The 20,662-nt window shown below is 40.0% G+C and overlaps 1 protein-coding gene across 1 annotated transcript; it reads left to right on the top strand.

Moving 5' to 3' along the window:
* Positions 1–526: 526 nt before the first annotated feature.
* On the top strand, positions 527–15,005 carry LRRC23 (leucine rich repeat containing 23). Its single transcript, XM_063434165.1, has 8 exons — positions 527–676; positions 1,403–1,567; positions 4,089–4,198; positions 9,674–9,930; positions 10,969–11,099; positions 12,294–12,430; positions 13,360–13,579; positions 14,184–15,005. The coding sequence occupies exons 2-8, from the start codon at positions 1,406–1,408 to the stop codon at positions 14,205–14,207; spliced, it is 1,041 nt and encodes a 346-aa protein (XP_063290235.1). The 5' UTR covers positions 527–676; positions 1,403–1,405; the 3' UTR covers positions 14,208–15,005.
* Positions 15,006–20,662: the final 5,657 nt, after the last annotated feature.

Raw genomic sequence — 20,662 nt, 5'->3', positions numbered from 1 at the left:
ATACATATACAGGGAAATTTTTTTTAAACCTGGAAATGTTAGGAATTAGCTGGGGTGGAAAAATATCCGAATTGGGCAAAAGTTTACATTTCTGGTATTTGGGCTTAAAATTGCAAGGTTTTAATTTATAGATTGCTGTTCTTTTATTAAAAAATATTTATATGTATTAAAAATTATATTGATGAAAATGCAAATAATGCTTTATATTTTTTTAACTTTCTCATCCAATGTAGTAAAAAAAAAAAATAAAGAGGGGAGGGGGAGGGAGTGTATCACTTGTATTGGAAAACATCATAAAGCAGAGAGCTGGCCTAAAGGTAGGTCCTCAGCTGATGTAGAACTACAACACCCATGATGCATTGCCAGCTAGGGATCCACCTTTTGTCCATTTTGTACTGGGGATAGTCTGAAATGGAGGCATTATGGATGACATTTATCGGGGTCATTATATGAATTTGGGGTTCAGGGGAGAGGTGGGATTATTTTGGTAGAGGGCATGAAGTGGGCTCCACAAACAGGACGGTACATCACGCGATCAGACGCCATTTCCAACTGAATAGGCGCCGCCCGTTAAATGACGCTAAAACACGCTTCCTGCTGGTCTCCATGGTAACCAAGGACGCGCACCATCACTTCCTGGAGGACTCGTTGCCATAGAAACACACTGCGCTGCACAGTAAGTACAGGCAAATATACTATCTGTCCCAAATACCGAACCCCATCTTTCCATAGCAACCCCCAGACTGATAACACCCCACTGTATAATAACCCCAATACTGATAACACCCCACTATATAATAACCCCCAGACTGATAACACCCCACTGTATAATAACCCTCAGACTGATAACACCCCACTGTATAATAACCCCCCAGACTAACACCCACTATATAATAACCCCCAGACGGATAACACCCCACTATATAATAACCCCAATACTGATAACACCCCACTATATAATAACCCCAATACTGATAACACCCCACTGTATAGTAACCCCCAGACTGATAACACCCCACTATATAATAACCCCAATACTGATAACACCCCACTGTATAATAACCCCCAGACTGATAACACCCCACTATATAGTAACCCCCAGACTGATAATACCCCACTATATAATAACCCCAATACTAATACCACAACACTTTATAATAACCCCCAGACTGATAATACCCCCACTTTGTAATAACCCCAAGACTGATAATACCCCACTATATAATAACCCCAAGACTGATAACACCCCACTATATAATAACTCCTGACCTCTACCAATAACCAATGCTCATGTTCTCTGTCATCGTGGCCTCTGTACTATTTCACAGAGCATTAGCAAAGGCTCTCACTTTCCCTACTGCTCCCCATTATCCTCATTGTATATTCCAACTTTTCCTCCTAGAACATGTCTGATGCTGAGGATGAAGTGCTTGAGGAAGAGGAGCAGGAAACAGAGGAACCGCAGTCGGGGGCCAATCCAGATGTGACACTGGATCCTGACGACAATGAGGAGGAAGAAAAGGAGAAAGAGGAAGAGGGGGCAGAGGAGCCAGAACCAGAGGAGGAGGTGAGAAGAAGGGTTCATTTTGAAAATGATAAGTGCATAGCATTATAAAAGCCATACACTACTTAGATCAAACAAGGAGATCTTAGTGATTCTCTCACCTCTCTATTAAAATATATAGCTGCAGCTACTGAACACAATAACTCCTTGAGTGACCAGAGTAAATTAGAACATCATGGTCTTGTTATAACGTAAGATAGATTTATCTCCATGCAAGAGTCTAATTGAAGCACAGTACACCCAGATCTTCATGTCAGAGATTTCCTCAACCTTATTTCATAGTATCTAGATGCCAATGCTGTGGGGATATTTATGGGATAATATTAGTAAACAGTTGAGAATTGCCCACTATTTCAATTCTCAGATCCCAAAGATCGTTATCGTGTAAGTGAAATGTATTCCATATAAATAAAAATCACAATTTGTTATAAAGATAGGTACAATTTATTGTGACAAATTAAATAATAATAATATGTAACATGCGTGATAATAATCAATGAATATTTAGTATAACATAAGTATGCAATACAAATGGCAATACATTTCGCTGGCTAACACAGTATAGAATCTACAACATTAGCTGTCAAGAGAAGATTTATGACGGTAGTTCACAGAAACGAAAATGAAACTTACACACAGACACAGAGCTTGCAGCTTAAGGCCATAAAACTTAGCTAACAGTTAGAATAACCCTTTCAATGCTGGCTAGACCTCCTATGTAATTAAGACCTATTTTCATGTGATTTTAAATAAAATAACATTTAAACCAGCTCATTAGTCATTTCCTGGAACCATCCAATAAGAGTAATCTACCATGTTCTATAAGCAGAATCTTAACTTGCCTAAACAGATATTTTATCTTATTTTAGAGCAAATCAATACACCTGGATAAATATCACGATATGCTAACATGTGATATATCACATTAATATATATAATTATTCCTTTCTATCTGCAGAATAGATTGCTTAATTATATATTCTTTAGTAACTAAGATTTCTAAATAACAAAATCTGATCGTGATTTATCCAGTCATATATCATGCTATTAATTTTTTTTAATTAAATTAGATTAATTAAATGAAACCAGTATAATTACCAGTTGAGTAGATATTTTTATCAGATTAGTAGGTAGTCTCAGGAACTGAATGGATGTGTGATTGGTGTGTAAGAACTCTGAGTGCCCTGGAGTGGATATCTGTTATGGATTTCTCTGCATTGTCCCGACTGCCCACCTCTTTGCTTCTTTGCTTCCTTTTGCATTTCTCTCTCTTCCCTTTGTCTTAACTTTTAAAGGGAAAATTCACTAGGTGATAGACCAATAGAAAACTGGAAATGTGGTTACCTTCCAGATAGCAATTTAAGTATTTGGTCTATAGAGGGCAGTCTCGTCCCACTAAACATTCCTATCCAGGAAAGAGTTAACTTTTCCTGGTGGCTATTTTGACGTCATTTAGCTTATCTTTATGGATGTCTATAACTTAAGTTTTCTGTCAGTTCAAAGAGTTTCTTTGGTCTTTCTTCAGACTATGTGTCTGGCAAATTCTGCTATAATTTCTAATATGACAGTTATAACTAAATATGACCCCTAAACTTACAATGGGATCTTATACAATATCGAAAGTAAAATTAAATTATTTAATCTTCTCTGTCATAAATGTCTGGGTTTAGAATTAATTATATTCCATTAGCATTTAGACAGTCTGTCCATCCCCCGTTCTCATTTCTTATCAATTTGGTTTGTATATACTAAGCATTCCTTAGCTCTGGCAAAGTGGTTAGTTTTACAGAAGGGATAGAAATCTTGTGTCTTTTGTTAGCTTGAAATCCAAAATGGAGTCTACTCTGTTCAGAGTGATTCAGGCAATATACACTTTTAACTTCTATCATAGCACAAAATGTCTGCCGATATAAATACCCTGACAATGCCTTAATAAACCATTATCTGCATGCCCGGGTCTTGTTGGTGCTTACTACTTCCCACGTCACCATACTTTTGTACAACTTATTTCCATGCTAAAACTTCTTGAAGTGTAGAACACCCTTTACATGCACTTCAAGTACTTAACAAACTTGAACCTTAGTACATAATTATTTCCTCCCAGAGCCTTGATGAAGCTTTGTGCATGCTCATCGCTTTGTCAAGACATGCTTGTCTCCATGCTAGAGCTTCCCTTAACCTAAATACATATGTTATCTCTATACCAGAGGCTCAGGCTGAACCTACACCCCCATATTACCAAACTTACCCTAATCTACTCATAACTCCAATCAGAACCTTGTTGTATGTAAGGATACCCCATACTAATATTGCCAGAAGCTGGTGAACCTTGGTAACCCCATATTTCCAAATCTCCCAGCCAGGAAAGGTGTTCCTCCATACTAGAGGTATATTCTCAGTGTTTAACATTTTATTGGGGGTACATATAAATAAATCCATGTTTCATTAGGTTATGGGGTGTTTATTGCAGTTTAGTGTTTTGTGTTTGACTTGATGTCACTATTTACTTTTGTTTTGGACATAGCCCCCACACGTTCCCATCACAGAGGAAATGCTGAATGAAGGGTTGTCACTACTCTGTAAGACAGGAAATGGATTGGCTCATGCCTTCGTCAAACTGGAAGTTAAAGAAAAGTAAGTATCAGTAAAAGCATCTGAGGGTTATCCATAACAGGCTAGCCCCTTGCCATTATAATTATATTCCATATCTCACTCACCTATAGCCCACTCACTCTGTACTTTACTTAAACTCTACATCTGCTTCACAAACTCTGTACAATACTTAAACTCTACATCTGCTTTACACACTCTGTACTTTACTTAAACTCTACATCTGCTTTACTCACTCTGTACTTTACTTAAACTCTACATCTGCTTTACTCACCCTGTACTTTACTTAAACTCTACATCTGCTTTACACACTCTGTACCTTAGTTAAACTCTACATCTGCTTTACTCACCCTGTACTTACTTAAACTCTACATCTGCTTTACAAACTCTGTACAATACTTAAACTCTACATCTGCTTTACACACTCTGTACTTTACTTAAACTCTACATCTGTTTTATACACTCTGTACCTTAGTTAAACTCTACATCTGCTTTACACACTCTGTACCTTATTTAATCTCTACACCTGCTTTACATACTCTGTGCCTTAGTTAAACATTACACATAATTTACACACTCTGTACCTTAGTTAAACTCTACACATGATTTACACACTCTGTACCTTAGTTAAACATTACACATGATTTACACACTATGTACCTTAGTTAAACTCTACACCTGATTTACACACTCTGTACCTTAGTTAAACATTACACATGATTTACACACTCTATACCTTAGTTAATATCTACACCTGCTTTACACACTCTGTACCTTAGTTAAACACTACACCTGCTTTACACACTCTGTACCTTAGTTAAACTCTACACCTGCTTTACACACTCTGTACCTTAGTTAATCGCTACATCTGCTTTACACACTCTGTACCTTAGTTAAACTCTACACCTGCTTTACACACTCTGTACCTTAGTTAATCTCTACACCTGCTTTACACACTCTGTACCTTAGTTAATCTCTACACCTGCTTTACACACTCTGTACCTTAGTTAATCGCTTCATCTGCTTTACACACTCTGTACCTTAGTTAATCGCTACATCTGCTTTACACACTCTGTACCTTAGTTAATCGCTACATTTGCTTTACACACTCTGTACCTTAGTTAATCGCTACATCTGCTTTACACACTCTGTACCTTAGTTAATCTGTACACCTGCTTTACACACTCTGTACCTTAGTTAATCTCTACACCTGCTTTACACACTCTGTACCTTAGTTAATCGCTACATTTGCTTTACACACTCTGTACCTTAGTTAATCTGTACACCTGCTTTACACACTCTGTACCTTAGTTAATTTGTACACCTGCTTTACACACTCTGTACCTTAGTTAATCTCTACACCTGCTTTACACACTCTGTACCTTAGTTAATCGCTACATCTGCTTTACACACTCTGTACCTTAGTTAATCGCTACATCTGCTTTACACACTCTGTACCTTAGTTAATCTCTACACCTGCTTTACACACTCTGTGCCCTAGTTAAATATTACACGATTTACACACTCTGTACCTTAGTTAAACTCTACACCTGCTTTACACACTCTGTACCTTAGTTAAACATTACACACTATTTACACACTATGTACCTTAGTTAATCGCTACATCTGCTTTACACACTCTGTACCTTAGTTAATCGCTACATTTGCTTTACACACTCTGTACCTTAGTTAATCGCTACATTTGCTTTACACACTCTGTACCTTAGTTAATCGCTACATCTGCTTTACACACTCTGTACCTTAGTTAATCGCTACATCTGCTTTACACACTCTGTACCTTAGTTAATCGCTACATTTGCTTTACACACTCTGTACCTTAGTTAATCGCTACATCTGCTTTACACACTCTGTACCTTAGTTAATCTGTACACCTGCTTTACACACTCTGTACCTTAGTTAATCTCTACACCTGCTTTACACACTCTGTACCTTAGTTAATCTGTACACCTGCTTTACACACTCTGTACCTTAGTTAATCTCTACACCTGCTTTACACACTCTGTACCTTAGTTAATCGCTACATCTGCTTTACACACTCTGTACCTTAGTTAATCGCTACATCTGCTTTACACACTCTGTACCTTAGTTAAATATTACACGATTTACAAACTCTGTACCTTAGTTAAACTCTACACCTGCTTTACACACTCTGTACCTTAGTTAATCGCTACATCTGCTTTACACACTCTGTGCCTTAGTTAAACATTACATGATTTACACACTCTGTACCTTAGTTAATCTCTACACCTGCTTGACACACTCTGTACCTTAGTTAATCTCTACACCTGCTTTACACACTCTGTACCTTAGTTAATCTCTACACCTGCTTTACACACTCTGTACCTTAGTTAATCGCTACATCTGCTTTACACACTCTGTACCTTAGTTAATCTCTACACCTGCTTTACACACTCTGTACCTTAGTTAATCTCTACACCTGCTTTACACACTCTGTACCTTAGTTAATCGCTACATCTGCTTTACACACTCTGTACCTTAGTTAATCTCTACACCTGCTTTACACACTCTGTACCTTAGTTAATCGCTACATCTGCTTTACACACTCTGTACCTTAGTTAATCTCTACACCTGCTTTACACACTCTGTGCCTTAGTTAAATATTACACGATTTACACACTCTGTACCTTAGTTAAACTCTACACCTGCTTTACACACTCTGTACCTTAGTTAAACATTACACACTATTTACACACTATGTACCTTAGTTAATCGCTACATCTGCTTTACACACTCTGTGCCTTAGTTAATCTCTACACCTGCTTTACACACTCTGTACCTTAGTTAATCTGTACACCTGCTTTACACACTCTGTATCTTAGTTAATCTCTACACCTGCTTTACACACTCTGTACCTTAGTTAATCTCTACACCTGCTTTACACACTCTGTACCTTAGTTAATCGCTACATCTGCTTTACACACTCTGTACCTTAGTTAATCGCTACATCTGCTTTACACACTCTGTACCTTAGTTAATCTCTACACCTGCTTTACACACTCTGTACCTTAGTTAATCTCTACACCTGCTTTACACACTCTGTACCTTAGTTAAACTCTACACCTGATTTACACACTCTGTGCCTTAGTTAAACATTACATGATTTACACACTCTGTGCCTTAGTTAATGTCTACACCTGCTTTACACACTCTGTACCTTAGTTAATCTCTACAAATGCTTTACACACTCTGTACCTTAGTTAATCTCTACACCTGCTTTACACACTCTGTACCTTAGTTAAACTCTACACCTGATTTACACACTCTGTGCCTTAGTTAAACATTACATGATTTACACACTCTGTGCCTTAGTTAATGTCTACACCTGCTTTACACACTCTGTACCTTAGTTAAACTCTACACCTGATTTACACACTCTGTGCCTTAGTTAAACATTACATGATTTACACACTCTGTGCCTTAGTTAATGTCTACACCTGCTTTACACACTCTGTACCTTAGTTAATCTCTACACCTGCTTTACACACGCTGTACCTTAGTTAATCGCTACATCTGCTTTAAACACTCTGTACCTTAGTTAAACTCTACACCTGATTTACACACTCTGTGCCTTAGTTAAACATTACATGATTTACACACTCTGTACCTTAGTTAAACTCTACACCTGCTTTACACACTCTGTACCTTAGTTAATCTCTACACCTGCTTTACACACTCTGTACCTTAGTTAATCGCTACATCTGCTTTACACACTCTGTACCTTAGTTAATCGCTACACCTGCTTTACACACTCTGTACCTTAGTTAAACTCTACACCTGCTTTACACACTCTGTACCTTAGTTAATCGCTACACCTGCTTTACACACTCTGTACCTTAGTTAATCGCTACATCTGCTTTACACACTCTGTGCCTTAGTTAATCTCTACACCTGCTTTACACACTCTGTACCTTAGTTAATCGCTACACCTGCTTTACACACTATGTACCTTAGTTAATCTCTACACCTGCTTTACACACTCTGTACCTTAGTTAATCTCTACACCTGCTTTACACACTCTGTGCCTTAGTTAAACATTACACGATTTACACACTCTGTACCTTAGTTAATGATTACACCTGCTTTACACACTTTGTACCTTAGTTAATCGCTACATCTGCTTTACACACTCTGTACCTTAGTTAATCGCTACATCTGCTTTACACACTCTGTACCTTAGTTCATCTCTACACCTGCTTTACACACTCTGTACCTTAGTTAATCGCTACACCTGCTTTACACACTCTGTACCTTAGTTAATCGCTACATCTGCTTTACACACTCTGTGCCTTAGTTAATCTCTACACCTGCTTTACACACTCTGTACCTTAGTTAATCTCTACACCTGCTTTACACACTCTGTGCCTTAGTTAAACATTACACGATTTACACACTCTGTACCTTAGTTAATCGCTACATCTGCTTTACACACTCTGTACCTTAGTTAATGTCTACACCTGCTTTACACACTATGCACATTGTAAACATGCTTTTTCTCTGGAAATTAGTTTCATACACCCTGCAACTTACGTAAACACGCTGCATTTTACCTACTCAGACATTTTACCGTACACTTTCAACCTTATTTAAATACTCTTCATCTTACACTCCCTCTGCACTTTACTTACACACGCTAGATAATTAATTCCATTTTCATATATTTGTAACGCTCATACACGCACATTTTTTACATTACCTATTTCTAAGTCGCTGGATGATGTTGTGAAGCTGCCCATGGCTTAATTTTACCTTATTTTATATGTTATTACCTACTTGTTTTGATTAGTGTCACACTCTGCTACACACTACTTACACATTGTACACCTTATCTGCACGCAGACTGCACCTTATACTATGAGCCTTATTTACACATTCGGTACCTTTTTCTGCACTTTACCACACTCTTCATCTCACTTTCACTCTTCACCTCACTTAGACACACACTCTCTCTACCTTATTGACACACACAACACCTTATTTGCAGACAGTGTGCACCTTATTAAACTTACTTACAAGTATGTTACACCTTATTATCTTCCACATACCACAGAGTCCTGTCCTGCAACCATTATATTATCTCCATATATCACTTGCTCTGCCGTTGTGTTGTACACAGATTGCAGACACTTGCCCTACAGTCTAGAATCACCAATATCTATGTATATGTTGCTGATAGTGTCCCTAGTCCACTACATAATCGTGTCATGCAGCCAGTCTTTCTAATATTGCAGTATATCACTGCCATTTCCATGGTGGTGCATCCAAGTTACACAACTGTGCCCTGCATTCTATACTTCTAATATATCAGTGTATATATGGCAGTTTCCCTGGAGAGTTCTCTCAGCAACTACTCAGGGCTGCAGAGTAACCCTTGTTACTGTTCTCATTATTGCCTCAAACATATGGTCTAGCCCCTTGTTTGGTTTACTTTTAAACAATATCTTCTGTTTTCCATTACAGAGAACTGACTGACATCTCGCCTGTACAATCCTTTATTCACCTACGATATGTGGATTTTTCCCAGAATGCTCTACGGGACATCTCCCCCCTAGCGGCTCTTACTCACCTTTTAAGTCTGCGGTTGGATCAAAATCAACTTCTCAATGTGGCAGGGTTGGGAGAGCTTCCTTACCTGCAAATTGCCAGCCTGGCACAGAATCGCATTCAAACATTGCAAGGACTGGCACTGCCACGCCTGGAATCACTCAACTTAATAGGTTAGTATTGGTCTCAACTGGATCTGCGTTTATATATACAGTATATACATGTGTGTGTATAAACTTGGAGATCATATTATGCTTCACTGTTATGTATCTTTTATTTTACACAATATTTTAGGTTAGGGTTAGTGTTAAAGGGACACTATAGTCACCCAGACCACTTCAGCTCAATGAAGTGGTCTGGGTGCCAGGTCCCTCAGGTTTTAACCCTTCACATGTAAACATAACAGTTTCAGAGAAACTGCTATGTTTACATTTGGGGTTAATCCAGCCTCTAGTGGCTGTCTTCCGGACAGCCACTAGAGGCTCATCTGCAACGCTGGAGGCGAATTGAGAAATGCTTTCCTATGGACACTTTGAATGCGCGCGCGGCATTTGCCGCGCATGTGCATTCGGCTCCAGTGACGTCGGACGGGGAGGAGAGGTCACCAGCGCCCGGCGCTGGATTAAGGTAAGCTGCTGAAGGGGTTTTAACCGCTTTGTTTTCCTGACACTATAGTGATCCTTTAAGGTGGTGTAGAGGTTAATGGTTAGGGTTAAGGTACAGTAGGGGTTAAACTGTAGTGTAGAGTGTAGTGCCCTATTGGACACTATAGGTTTCTGGCCCCCAAATGCAGGGTGTTAAAAAGGCAAATTTACTTATGTTTTCTACATCGCTGCGCCAGTTTCTGTGTCTGGCACCGCCTCCTTGGTGAGATCATCAAAATCAATGATCTTAAATGCTTTCCCAGAGGAAAGCATTGGGAGACTAGTGCCCATGCGCTCCAAAACACTAAAAATCAAATGGTCTGGTGGTTTTGTAGAACAACAATGTTTCTAGCTGCAGGGTGAGGGAGAGGGGATGTGCAATATATATGTCCTAGTGCTACTCCAGATTAGCATAAATTGCTGTCCATGATGGTAGCTGATGTCAGGTATCACTGAAAGTGCAAAACTCACTAACCCTGGCAAGACAGGCTTGTACTTTAGATAAACTCAAACAACCTTCATGCATTAGTACATATTTCAGACCCAAGCTTTTCTCACTCTGTGTAGGGAATGAGTTGCGTACTGTAGACAGCCTGGACTGCAGTAAGCTCTGCAGCTTACACACATTGGAACTGCGAGGGAATCAACTGCAGAGCACAGCTGGACTGAACCTACCCAACTTACGGGAGCTCTATCTGGTGAGGGCACGAATATAGTGCGAGTGAATCAAAATAGTGTGAGAGAATGAAAGTGTATATGCACTAGACGGCTGAGAGTTGTAGGGTTGTTCTTTAAACTGTAAATTGTCAAAACTTATCAGGACATTGCACATTTTAAGACAAATGGCTGATGTGGAATATAGCTGAGATGGAGAATTTAGCCATGTTGGCTATTCTGGTTTAAAACTCGCAATTGGTCATTCCTGGTGTAGAGAATCACCTTGTATGTGTGAATGAATTCTGTATAGAAATCTGTAGTGAACAAACCCTTTATGCATTCAGAATGTGGGTTTGTGTGAATTAAGGCTTTGTGCGTTCAGAATGAAGACTGCATGGGGGGTATGATTGAAAGATGTGCGTTAAGAGTGTTTGTGCGTGGATGTGTGAATGAGAAAGATGTGTGGATGTGAATCAGGATGTGTGAATGAATGTAATATGGGGATTGGGACATTTTTAATGCAATATATGCATTGGAAATGTGTTTCTAATATAACAAAACAGGTCACTGGCTCTGGCAAGAAACAACAGAACACCTAGCTACACGGCAGACTTAAAGTGAAGGAGTCCTTTAATTAAAGAAGCTGGTTCTCTAGTTGTAATCCAACCCCAGGATATAGTACTGAAGCCATGTAGCAGCTGGCAGGAGCAGAGTTCCGAGATGCATTGCTACTTGGATGTATTGAAAACAACTCATATTTTCATTTTTGTTAAAAATATACATTATTTAAATATGTTTAGACAGCATATTAGCTTAGCAAATTTCAGAGACAGAGTGTGTTGACACACATTTTTAACACCTAAATCATCTAACACCTTTCAATCTGGATTCTGCTTAATCATATGGATATGGAAATTGGCTGTGGGTGTGTGACTAAGGCTTTGTGTGAAGTTCAGCATTTGTGTATGGAAAATAAAGCTCTGTGTCTGAAGGCTGTGTGTGCGTTATTAAAAACTTAGTGTGTATGTGTATGAATGCAGGGCATATTTATGTGAATGAAAAGTTTCTGTGTGTGTGTGCATGAATGATAAACTGTGTGTGAATGATACCTGCCTATGTTTATGTGAATGAAGTGTGTGTGTGTGTGTGTGTATGAATGAAGCTCATACACAATGCAAATTTGATTGCATGAAGGTTGCTAGTGTGCTTGCTTGATGAGGATCTTTATCTTCCAGGCTCAAAATAATATTAAAAGTTTGGAGGGTCTGGAGTATCTTGTACATCTAACCAGCCTCCACCTTCGAGACAACCAGCTTGAGACTCTGGATGGGTTCTCAGAGAAGATGCAGGCCTTACAGTACCTTAATATCCGGTAAGTGATTAAATCTTAATAGCTACAAGTTATTTGCTTACGGTGGTAGTCTGTGTAAGAGCTGGTGTAGCACAGAAATAGCCTGGTAACAGGGCCACAAATGGAGTGTATGTATTAATCAAGAAAAGTGTGGTGATACCTTGTATTATTATGAGGCATAGCTTCAGATCATATCAAGTCTGGGATGGAGTGATGCAGGCAATGCAAATATAACAACCTTTCATGGTGGATGTGGAATTAGGCAGAGTGGGAGAGAAGACATGAGATGCCTGCTGGGATCTGGACAGCAGGTGTGAATGGATGAGTAACATAACTTGCACAAACACATGAGGATGAATGGGGGAAAAAAGAAGGATCAAAAACATTGCAGATAATACACAAGACTAAAGTATTTAGTGATACAACTTACACCAATATGAGTACATAAATCATAACAGATAATAGAGCTGGTCAAATATGGCCTCGTAAGTCAGCAAAAAGAGATCATATGATATACGTTTATATTCCAACAGGGTAACTCACTAACCGAAATAGCCAAATTGAAAATAGATTATTTTGTTTCTGATTCAGCTATTTTGCCATAAAATATGAAATTCTTTTTAAATTCCCAGTAAATAAATCTGTTAGTGTGTCTAGCCATACCATGCGTTTGTTCATGTTCAAGTACCATTTTCATCTAATTTGCTTCCGTATATTAACTTTGAAATAAATGAACTTTTCACTAAAATGGAGATCTTGAGAAATGACAATTATCATGGTTCACTAAACCTGAAACTGTGAACTGAAATAGGAATTCCAAATTTTAGGTCAAAAATAGCGAAACTGGGAAAACTGTCCAACTCAGCGATTTATCAAGCTCCCCAATGTATGCTTCGCTCAGTGCGTTTTTTATTCTTCACTCTTTTATTCTTCACTCTCTCCACCTTCAGGGGTAACTTGATTAGCAACCTGCTAGAGATCCCCAAGCTGCAGTGTCTCCCGATGCTGCGGGCACTCGTATTACGTGAGAATCCATGTGATGAAGAAGATGGCTATCGTATGGAGGTCCTCATTGCGCTGCCTAACCTGCAGCGGCTTGATAAGGAATTCTTTGAGGAGGAGGAGAGGATGGAGGCAGCAGAAACATTGAAAACAAGACTGGAGGAGAAGGTAATGAACAGGCAAATTCATGGGGCTGTTTAACTGTTGTACAGCGCTGTGGAATATGTTTGCTTAATATAAACCAGCTACAATTATGTGCATGTAAATTAGTAGGTTATTCTTATGTATATATACAATTTGGGATGAACATTAAAACCGCAGTAGAAAGAGACAGACTGGCTGATTGAGAGTATTAATGTGTGAAAAGGTTCAGCTGCATGTTTGCTGTCACAGAGCACTGGCTATAAGCATAAAGTTAAGAAGGTACGACTGTATGCATATGGGATAGTAGGTGGACTGGTTATCCGTAAAGGTGCTGAGAGCGTGCTGTGTGATAGCAGGTTTGGTAGATGACTAGCTGCGTGCATCCCAGCACAGTGAACTGACTGCATGGTCACAAGTACAGAGCGGATTGGCTACATTTAACAAATGTAAAGGAGAACTGGATATCTCCTAAAAGCTGGATGGACATAATGCTGCGTGTTTACAGGTGCAGAGGAGGGATTGTCTATGTGTGCTCACAGAATGGATACATGTGTGCGTGTGTCATTATATGTACTATATTTATTGCTTACCTCCTCATTATGTCACTATACTGTGATTTGAATTACAGATGGAAGAATCAATGACAGAATAAAGCTGGACTTAGATCTCACAGGAAGGAGTGGTTTATACAACCACGCATTAAACGTCTTGCATAAGTGAGATTCTGACAATCTCTGGCACAAGAAGAGTTAATTCGGAGAAGCTGGTCAGGTCACTGACAGTACAAGGCAGGAGATGTTAAAAGTGAAATTTCTATCCAGTGAACAGTGTGTGTGTGTCTCAGTGGTAAACCATCTTCACCACAAAGTTTACAATCTTAATTATACAATACTCTGTCCCACAGAGCTTATAATCTATTTATAGGAGATCCTATTCCACTGAGCTTACATTCCACTTATAGGAGACTCGTTCCCACTCAGATTACATACTAGAACAAAATGCGAGATTGAATACTACAGAGCTAACACTTCAGCATGCAATGGGAAACCTCAGCCCACAGAGCTTACACCTTAGTGATGGAATAGGTGTCTTTCTCCAAAGAGCTTCATTTCCGAGTTCCAATGCAACAATATATTGGTTTTCCCAAATAATGTCAAATGTCAATGTGCCAAGAAGAATCTGGAAGATTGTGTTAAACACCACCTCGCTGCAGCCACTTCCTGTACTTGTGAGAGCTCAATGAAGAAGCTGCAAATCCTCCATGTGAAAAGATAAATTATCCATAAGGCATATATTATCAACCTATGATTGTTGTATTTAATTGTTACAAAAAGTCCACAACAAGGTTCCTGTGACGTATTAGGTAAGTTTTATGGTCTGTCATATTATCGTGAAAGATATATTATACGATAAATCGGTCGCACGTATTAAACTATGAGTTTCTGTTTTCCACTGTTGTCATTAAGTTTTACCACGTAGCCACTAATTGCTTAAGTGTCTGCGGATAACCATAGCAGCTGTTTCCAAACTCCACAATCACAATGTTAGTACATTGAAAGAAAGAATATCTCAGTACAGACCACCATGAATAAATCAAAGGCAGAGCTACCTCGGTCAAGTTTGTCATTTTTCCAAACCATCACTAGTGGCGGCTTTGAGAAAAAGATCCTCCATAGACATCAGTGTTGTCCTCTCGTGCATGCGTAGATTATATTCTGGGTGAAAGGCCAAAGATTTACTAACAACCAATCAAATTGGAGATCCACAATGTGGGTGGAATATAACCTGGTGGAGACAGTTATAGAGGTGGGCTAGAGTAAGACAAAAGAGGAAATGGTGACTTAAACATTTACTCTGCCAGGAAGCTACACAAACCTGTTTGCAAAGTTTGATTGAAGAAGAGTATTTCAAAACATTTGCGTCTTCCGTTAGCACGCTAATACGGTGATATGCTTAGCTCATAAAGCAGAAAAGAGGGTCTCTTATTATATACGGAGCAGAAATCAAAACATATGTAACGCGTTATGTGGATTGAGACAGTGTAAAACTTTACCAATCTGGCAATTTTGACCAACAACATTTGCAATTCATATAAACATAGAATGTGACGGCAGATAAGAACCATTCGGCCCATCTAGTCTGCCCAGTTTTCTAAATACTTTCATTAGTCCCTGGCCTTATATTATAGTTAGGATAGCCTTATGCCTATCCCACGCATGCTTAAACTTCTTTACTGTGTTAACCTCTACCACTTCAGCTGGAAGGCTATTCCATGCATCCACTACCCTCTCAGTAAAGTAATACTTCCTGATATTATTTTTAAACCTTTGTCCCTCTAATTTAAGACTATGTCCTCTTGTTGTGGTAGTTTCTCTTCTTTTAAATATAGTCTCCTCCTTTACTGTGTTGATTCCCTTTATGTATTTAAAAGTTTCTATCATATCCCCCAATTCCTTGGTTAATTCCGATCGATTCATGTTTAATGAATAAAAACCCAATGAATGTGAGGATTTTTTTTATTTAGTAGTAGGTGAAGATTCCTAAAGGACATTTGCAGAGCAATCTAACAGCTTGAAATAAGTACACTAAAATAATTATTTCAGGTATTTTCACCCCCACAGTCAGCATATTCTATGGAAGACAGTTTCCTTAAATGTAGGTACTTTGACTTTGCTAACTAGCTCTCAGATCAGTAGTAAGGAGAATGGCAGAGCATCAACATATGGTAAAAAGTAACTAACTATTGCAGTATCAAATAATATAATGCACACACATACACCCACACTGGAGTAAAGACACATAACACACATTTACAAGCAGGTTAGTACAGATTTATTATTAAAGGGACACTACAGGCATTAGAACAACTTTAGCTTAAATAAGCAGTTGGTTTTCACTGATTAATTCTTTGCCATTTAGGAGTAGAGTGACTTTTGTTTTTGTTTATGCAGCCCTAGCCACACCTCCTCTGACTTAGACTCACACAGCCTGCATGAAAAAAATAGTTAAATTTTTCAATCAGATGTTAAAGGGAAATTCCAGTGCCAGGAAAGCAATCCGTTTTCCTGGCACTGCAGGTTTCCTCTCCCTCCCACCCCCCAGTTGCTGAAGGGGTGAAAACCCCTTCAGTAACTTACTGTCAGGGTACCTGTAGTCTCTACCTCAGAGGAGGTGAGAGACTTAGACGTTTATCCTCCCAGAGGGGTTGTTTCTTCCGTTCCTCGCGGTTCTCTCGGCCATTTACAAGCCGACCGCGAGGGATCCACTTCCTTATATGACGCGACGCTCAGTAGTCGACGTCATGACGCCAACCCGGGTCGACCTGTCAGTTAAGTCCCGAGCACTAATCAGGACTCGTCGGGGGCGTGATTACCCTCTAGAATCAAGGTATAAAGTAAAACTTTCGGCATCTGCTCATTGCCCTGTCGTGGTTCTAGCCTGTCTAGTCACTCAGTGCTCTTGTATTCTAGTTGTCTCTTTGGTTCTGACCCGGCTTGTTTGTACTACCCTGTTTATCTCTGTTACCCTTTGACTCGGCTTGTCTCTCGCTTACCTGTCCTCTCGTTCCCTCGACCTCGGCTTGTTCCTAGACCATTCTCTACTTACTCCTTACGTTAAGTCCGGCCATTCTAAGGTCCGGTATACGTACCTACCACCTGTTTGTACTCTGCGTGTTGGATCCCTGTCCCGATCCTGACATTACGACAGGGCCAATGGATCCTGCAGGTACAAACACTCAGGTTGGTCCTTCTGACTCTAGGTTCGACGCCATGGATCACAGAATGGACCAGATGGCTCTAGCACTACAGGCGTTACTATCTCGTTCTGGTAATCAACCAGAGGAGATGCGTAATACTTCTATCTCTCCTGTGAGTTCAGGTCTAGAGGTAGCCACTGTAGGTGCTTCTTCCCGTATCACTCCACCTGTACGTTATGGTGGTTCTCCAGAGAAGTGTCGTGGTTTCTTAAACCAAATAGGTATCCATTTCAAATTACAACCCCGCTCCTATCCTACAGATAGGGCGAAGGTTGGATTTATTATCACATTACTTGTTGAGAAAGCTTTGAGATGGGCCAATCCATTGTGGGAAAATGATAATCCGTTAGTATATAATTATAATGCCTTTGTAGCTGCTTTCAGAAGAACTTTTGACCCTCCAGGTAGAAAGGTCAATGCAGCTAGATTACTGTTGCGCCTTAGACAAGAAAACCGAACACTTGTGGATTATGCACTAGAGTTCAGGTCCTTGGCGGCAGAGGTTAAGTGGAATGAACAGGCTTATATAGATGTATTTTTAAACGGGTTATCAGACATAATCCTTGACGAGGTTGCTACTAGAGAGCTTCCTGAAAATTTGGAGGATTTAATTTCTTTTATTTCTCGCATTGACGAACGTTTAAGAGAGAGGCAGAACACTCGAGAGAGAAACCGTAGACCTTCCTTTAAACTAGCTCCTTCATTTCAAAGTTCTGAATCCACAACCTCACTTTTTCCAGAACCTATGCAGATAGGCAATACTCGCCTCTCAGAAGAAGAGAGACAGTACAGGAGAAGGGAGGGGTTGTGTATGTACTGTGGAGTCAGAGGTCATTTACGCCTAAATTGTCCTAATCGCTCGGGAAACGCTCGCACCTAAGTTTCTCTAGAGGACAGGCCTTGGGTGTTTCTATTTTGTCCTCTAATCTTAATTATAAAGATCACAGGCTTCTGCTACCCGTTTCTTTAACTTGGGAGAAGGGAGTACTAGAAACTATGGCATTGATAGATTCCGGAGCTGCTGAGAGCTTTATCGACCAAGTTTTTGTTACCAAACACGCTATCCCATCCCAGTTAAGGGAGACACCCTTGGCCGTTGAGGCCATAGATGGTAGACCTTTAGTTGAGCCTGTTATTTTCCGTGAAACCATACCCGTTAAATTAACTGTTGGTATCTTACACAAGGAAGACATACCTTTATTGCTTATTTCTTCTCCTTCTGTTCCCATAGTCCTGGGGTACCCTTGGTTAAAAAAACATAACCCTATTATTGATTGGGAATTAGGGGAGATAATCTCATGGGGTCAGGGTTGTCAGGACAGGTGCTTACGGACAGTGTCACCGCTTTGCGCAGTTAACACACCGATTAATTCTACCTACTCTACAGAGGTACAAATACCGCCCCTGTACCTGGATTTAAAGGCAGTATTTGACAAAAAGAATGCTGATACTTTACCTCCACACAGGTCTTTTGATTGTAAGATTAATCTACTACCTGAAACTATGCCCCCCAGGGGTAATGTATATCCTTTGTCCACTAAAGAGAACTTAGTCTTAGAGGAGTATATTCGTGAGAACCTTGAAAAAGGATTCATTAGGAGATCCTCCTCTCCTGCCGGGGCTGGGTTTTTTTTTGTTAAAAAGAAGGATGGTACACTAAGACCTTGCATTGATTATCGAGGTTTGAACAAAATAACCATTAGAAATGCCTACCCAATTCCTTTGATTACCGAGCTCTTTGATCGTCTAAAAGGCTCCAAGATTTTCACCAAGTTAGATCTCAGAGGGGCGTATAACTTGGTGAGAATTCACCAGGGACACGAGTGGATGACGGCGTTCAATACCCGTTCTGGGCACTATGAATACACAGTAATGCCTTTTGGCCTCTGTAATGCACCGGCAGTATTTCAGGACCTGATCAATGAAGTTCTTAGGGAATTTCAACATGACTGCGTTATTGTATATCTGGATGATATACTTATACACTCTAGAGAGATTGAGACTCACCACAGACAAGTCAGAAGGGTATTGCGCAAGCTTCTTCAACATGGCCTGTACTGCAAATTGGAGAAATGCAGCTTTGACCAATCCCAGATAAACTTTCTTGGTTATGTGATTTCTGGGGAAGGGTTTAAGATGGACCCGGATAAGCTCCAGTCCATTTTGGATTGGCCTTTACCCAGGGGCCTCAAGGCCATTCAGAGGTTTATTGGATTCTCCAACTATTATAGGCGCTTCATTAAGGGTTACTCTTCAATTATAGCTCCTATTACCAATATGACCAGACAGGGGGCTGACACTAAGAACTGGTCTACTGAAGCCCTTCTTGCCTTCAAAACACTCAAGGAACGGTTTGCTTCTGCACCAATTTTAGTTCACCCTGATACGACTCTGCCTTTCCTACTCGAGGTAGACGCCTCAGAGACAGGTATAGGTGCTATCCTGTCCCAAAGGTTAGGTGTGGATAAGCCCTTACATCCATGTGGTTTTTTTTCCAAGAAACTATCAGGCCCTGAGAGCAGATATGACATTGGTGACAGGCAACTACTAGCAGTTATCATGGCTTTAAAGGAGTGGAGACATTTATTGGAGGGCACCTTACATCCTGTTACTATTTTGACAGACCACAAGAACCTGTCCTATATTGGGGAGGCCAATCGCTTGTCCTCCAGGCAAGCTCGTTGGTCTTTATTCCTCACGCATTTCAATTACGTGCTCACTTATAGACCTGGTTCTAAGAATTCTAAAGCCGATGCTTTGTCTCAACAATATGAACCTTCTGCGATATCTGAGCCGGTTTTGTCTTCTATAGTACCCAGGTGCAATATTATCGCCAACACGAGTCTTACGATTCACTCTCCGTTGCTTGGTCAGATCATGAAGTTGCAGCATCTGGCGCCTAGACAGACTCCTGGGGCAAGGCATTTCGTTCCTCCTGAACTCCAACTGGAACTCTTACAGTGTTTTCACAACAGTAAGGCGGCTGGGCATCCGGGTATTCGCAAGACATGTTCCTTGATCTCTAAAGATTTCTGGTGGCCTTCTTTACGGAAGGATATTAGGGATTTCATCGGAGCATGTGAGGTCTGTATGAAGACTAAGCAACCTCATACGCTTCCATGTGGGTTGTTACATCCCTTGAACATTCCAGAGAGACCATGGTCCTGTTTGGCTATGGACTTCATTGTAGATTTGCCTGTTTCTAAAAAACAGACTGTGATCCTCACGGTGGTTGATAGGTTTACTAAGATGGCTCATTTCGTGCCCTTAACTAAACTCCCGACTTCTCCTGAATTGGCGGAGATATTCGCGAGAGAGATTTTTCGCTTACATGGGATACCTTCCGAAAT

Source organism: Pelobates fuscus, chromosome 10 (assembly GCF_036172605.1).
Source record: "Pelobates fuscus isolate aPelFus1 chromosome 10, aPelFus1.pri, whole genome shotgun sequence".
Taxonomy (NCBI): domain Eukaryota; kingdom Metazoa; phylum Chordata; class Amphibia; order Anura; family Pelobatidae; genus Pelobates; species Pelobates fuscus.
Note: the sequence above shows the minus strand (reverse complement) of the source record. Positions and strands in the feature narration are given on the sequence as shown.

What these genes read in the sequence shown, in the direction of transcription:
- LRRC23 (XM_063434165.1), top strand. Translation starts at nt 1,406, where the DNA reads ATGTCTGATGCTGAGGATGAAGTGCTTGAGGAAGAGGAGCAGGAAACA. An exon ending in ACTTACGGGAGCTCTATCTG is followed by an intron (nt 11,100 to 12,293) that starts GTGAGGGCACGA and finishes TTTATCTTCCAG; the next exon opens with GCTCAAAATAATATTAAAAG. An exon ending in AAACAAGACTGGAGGAGAAG is followed by an intron (nt 13,580 to 14,183) that starts GTAATGAACAGG and finishes TTTGAATTACAG; the next exon opens with ATGGAAGAATCAATGACAGA.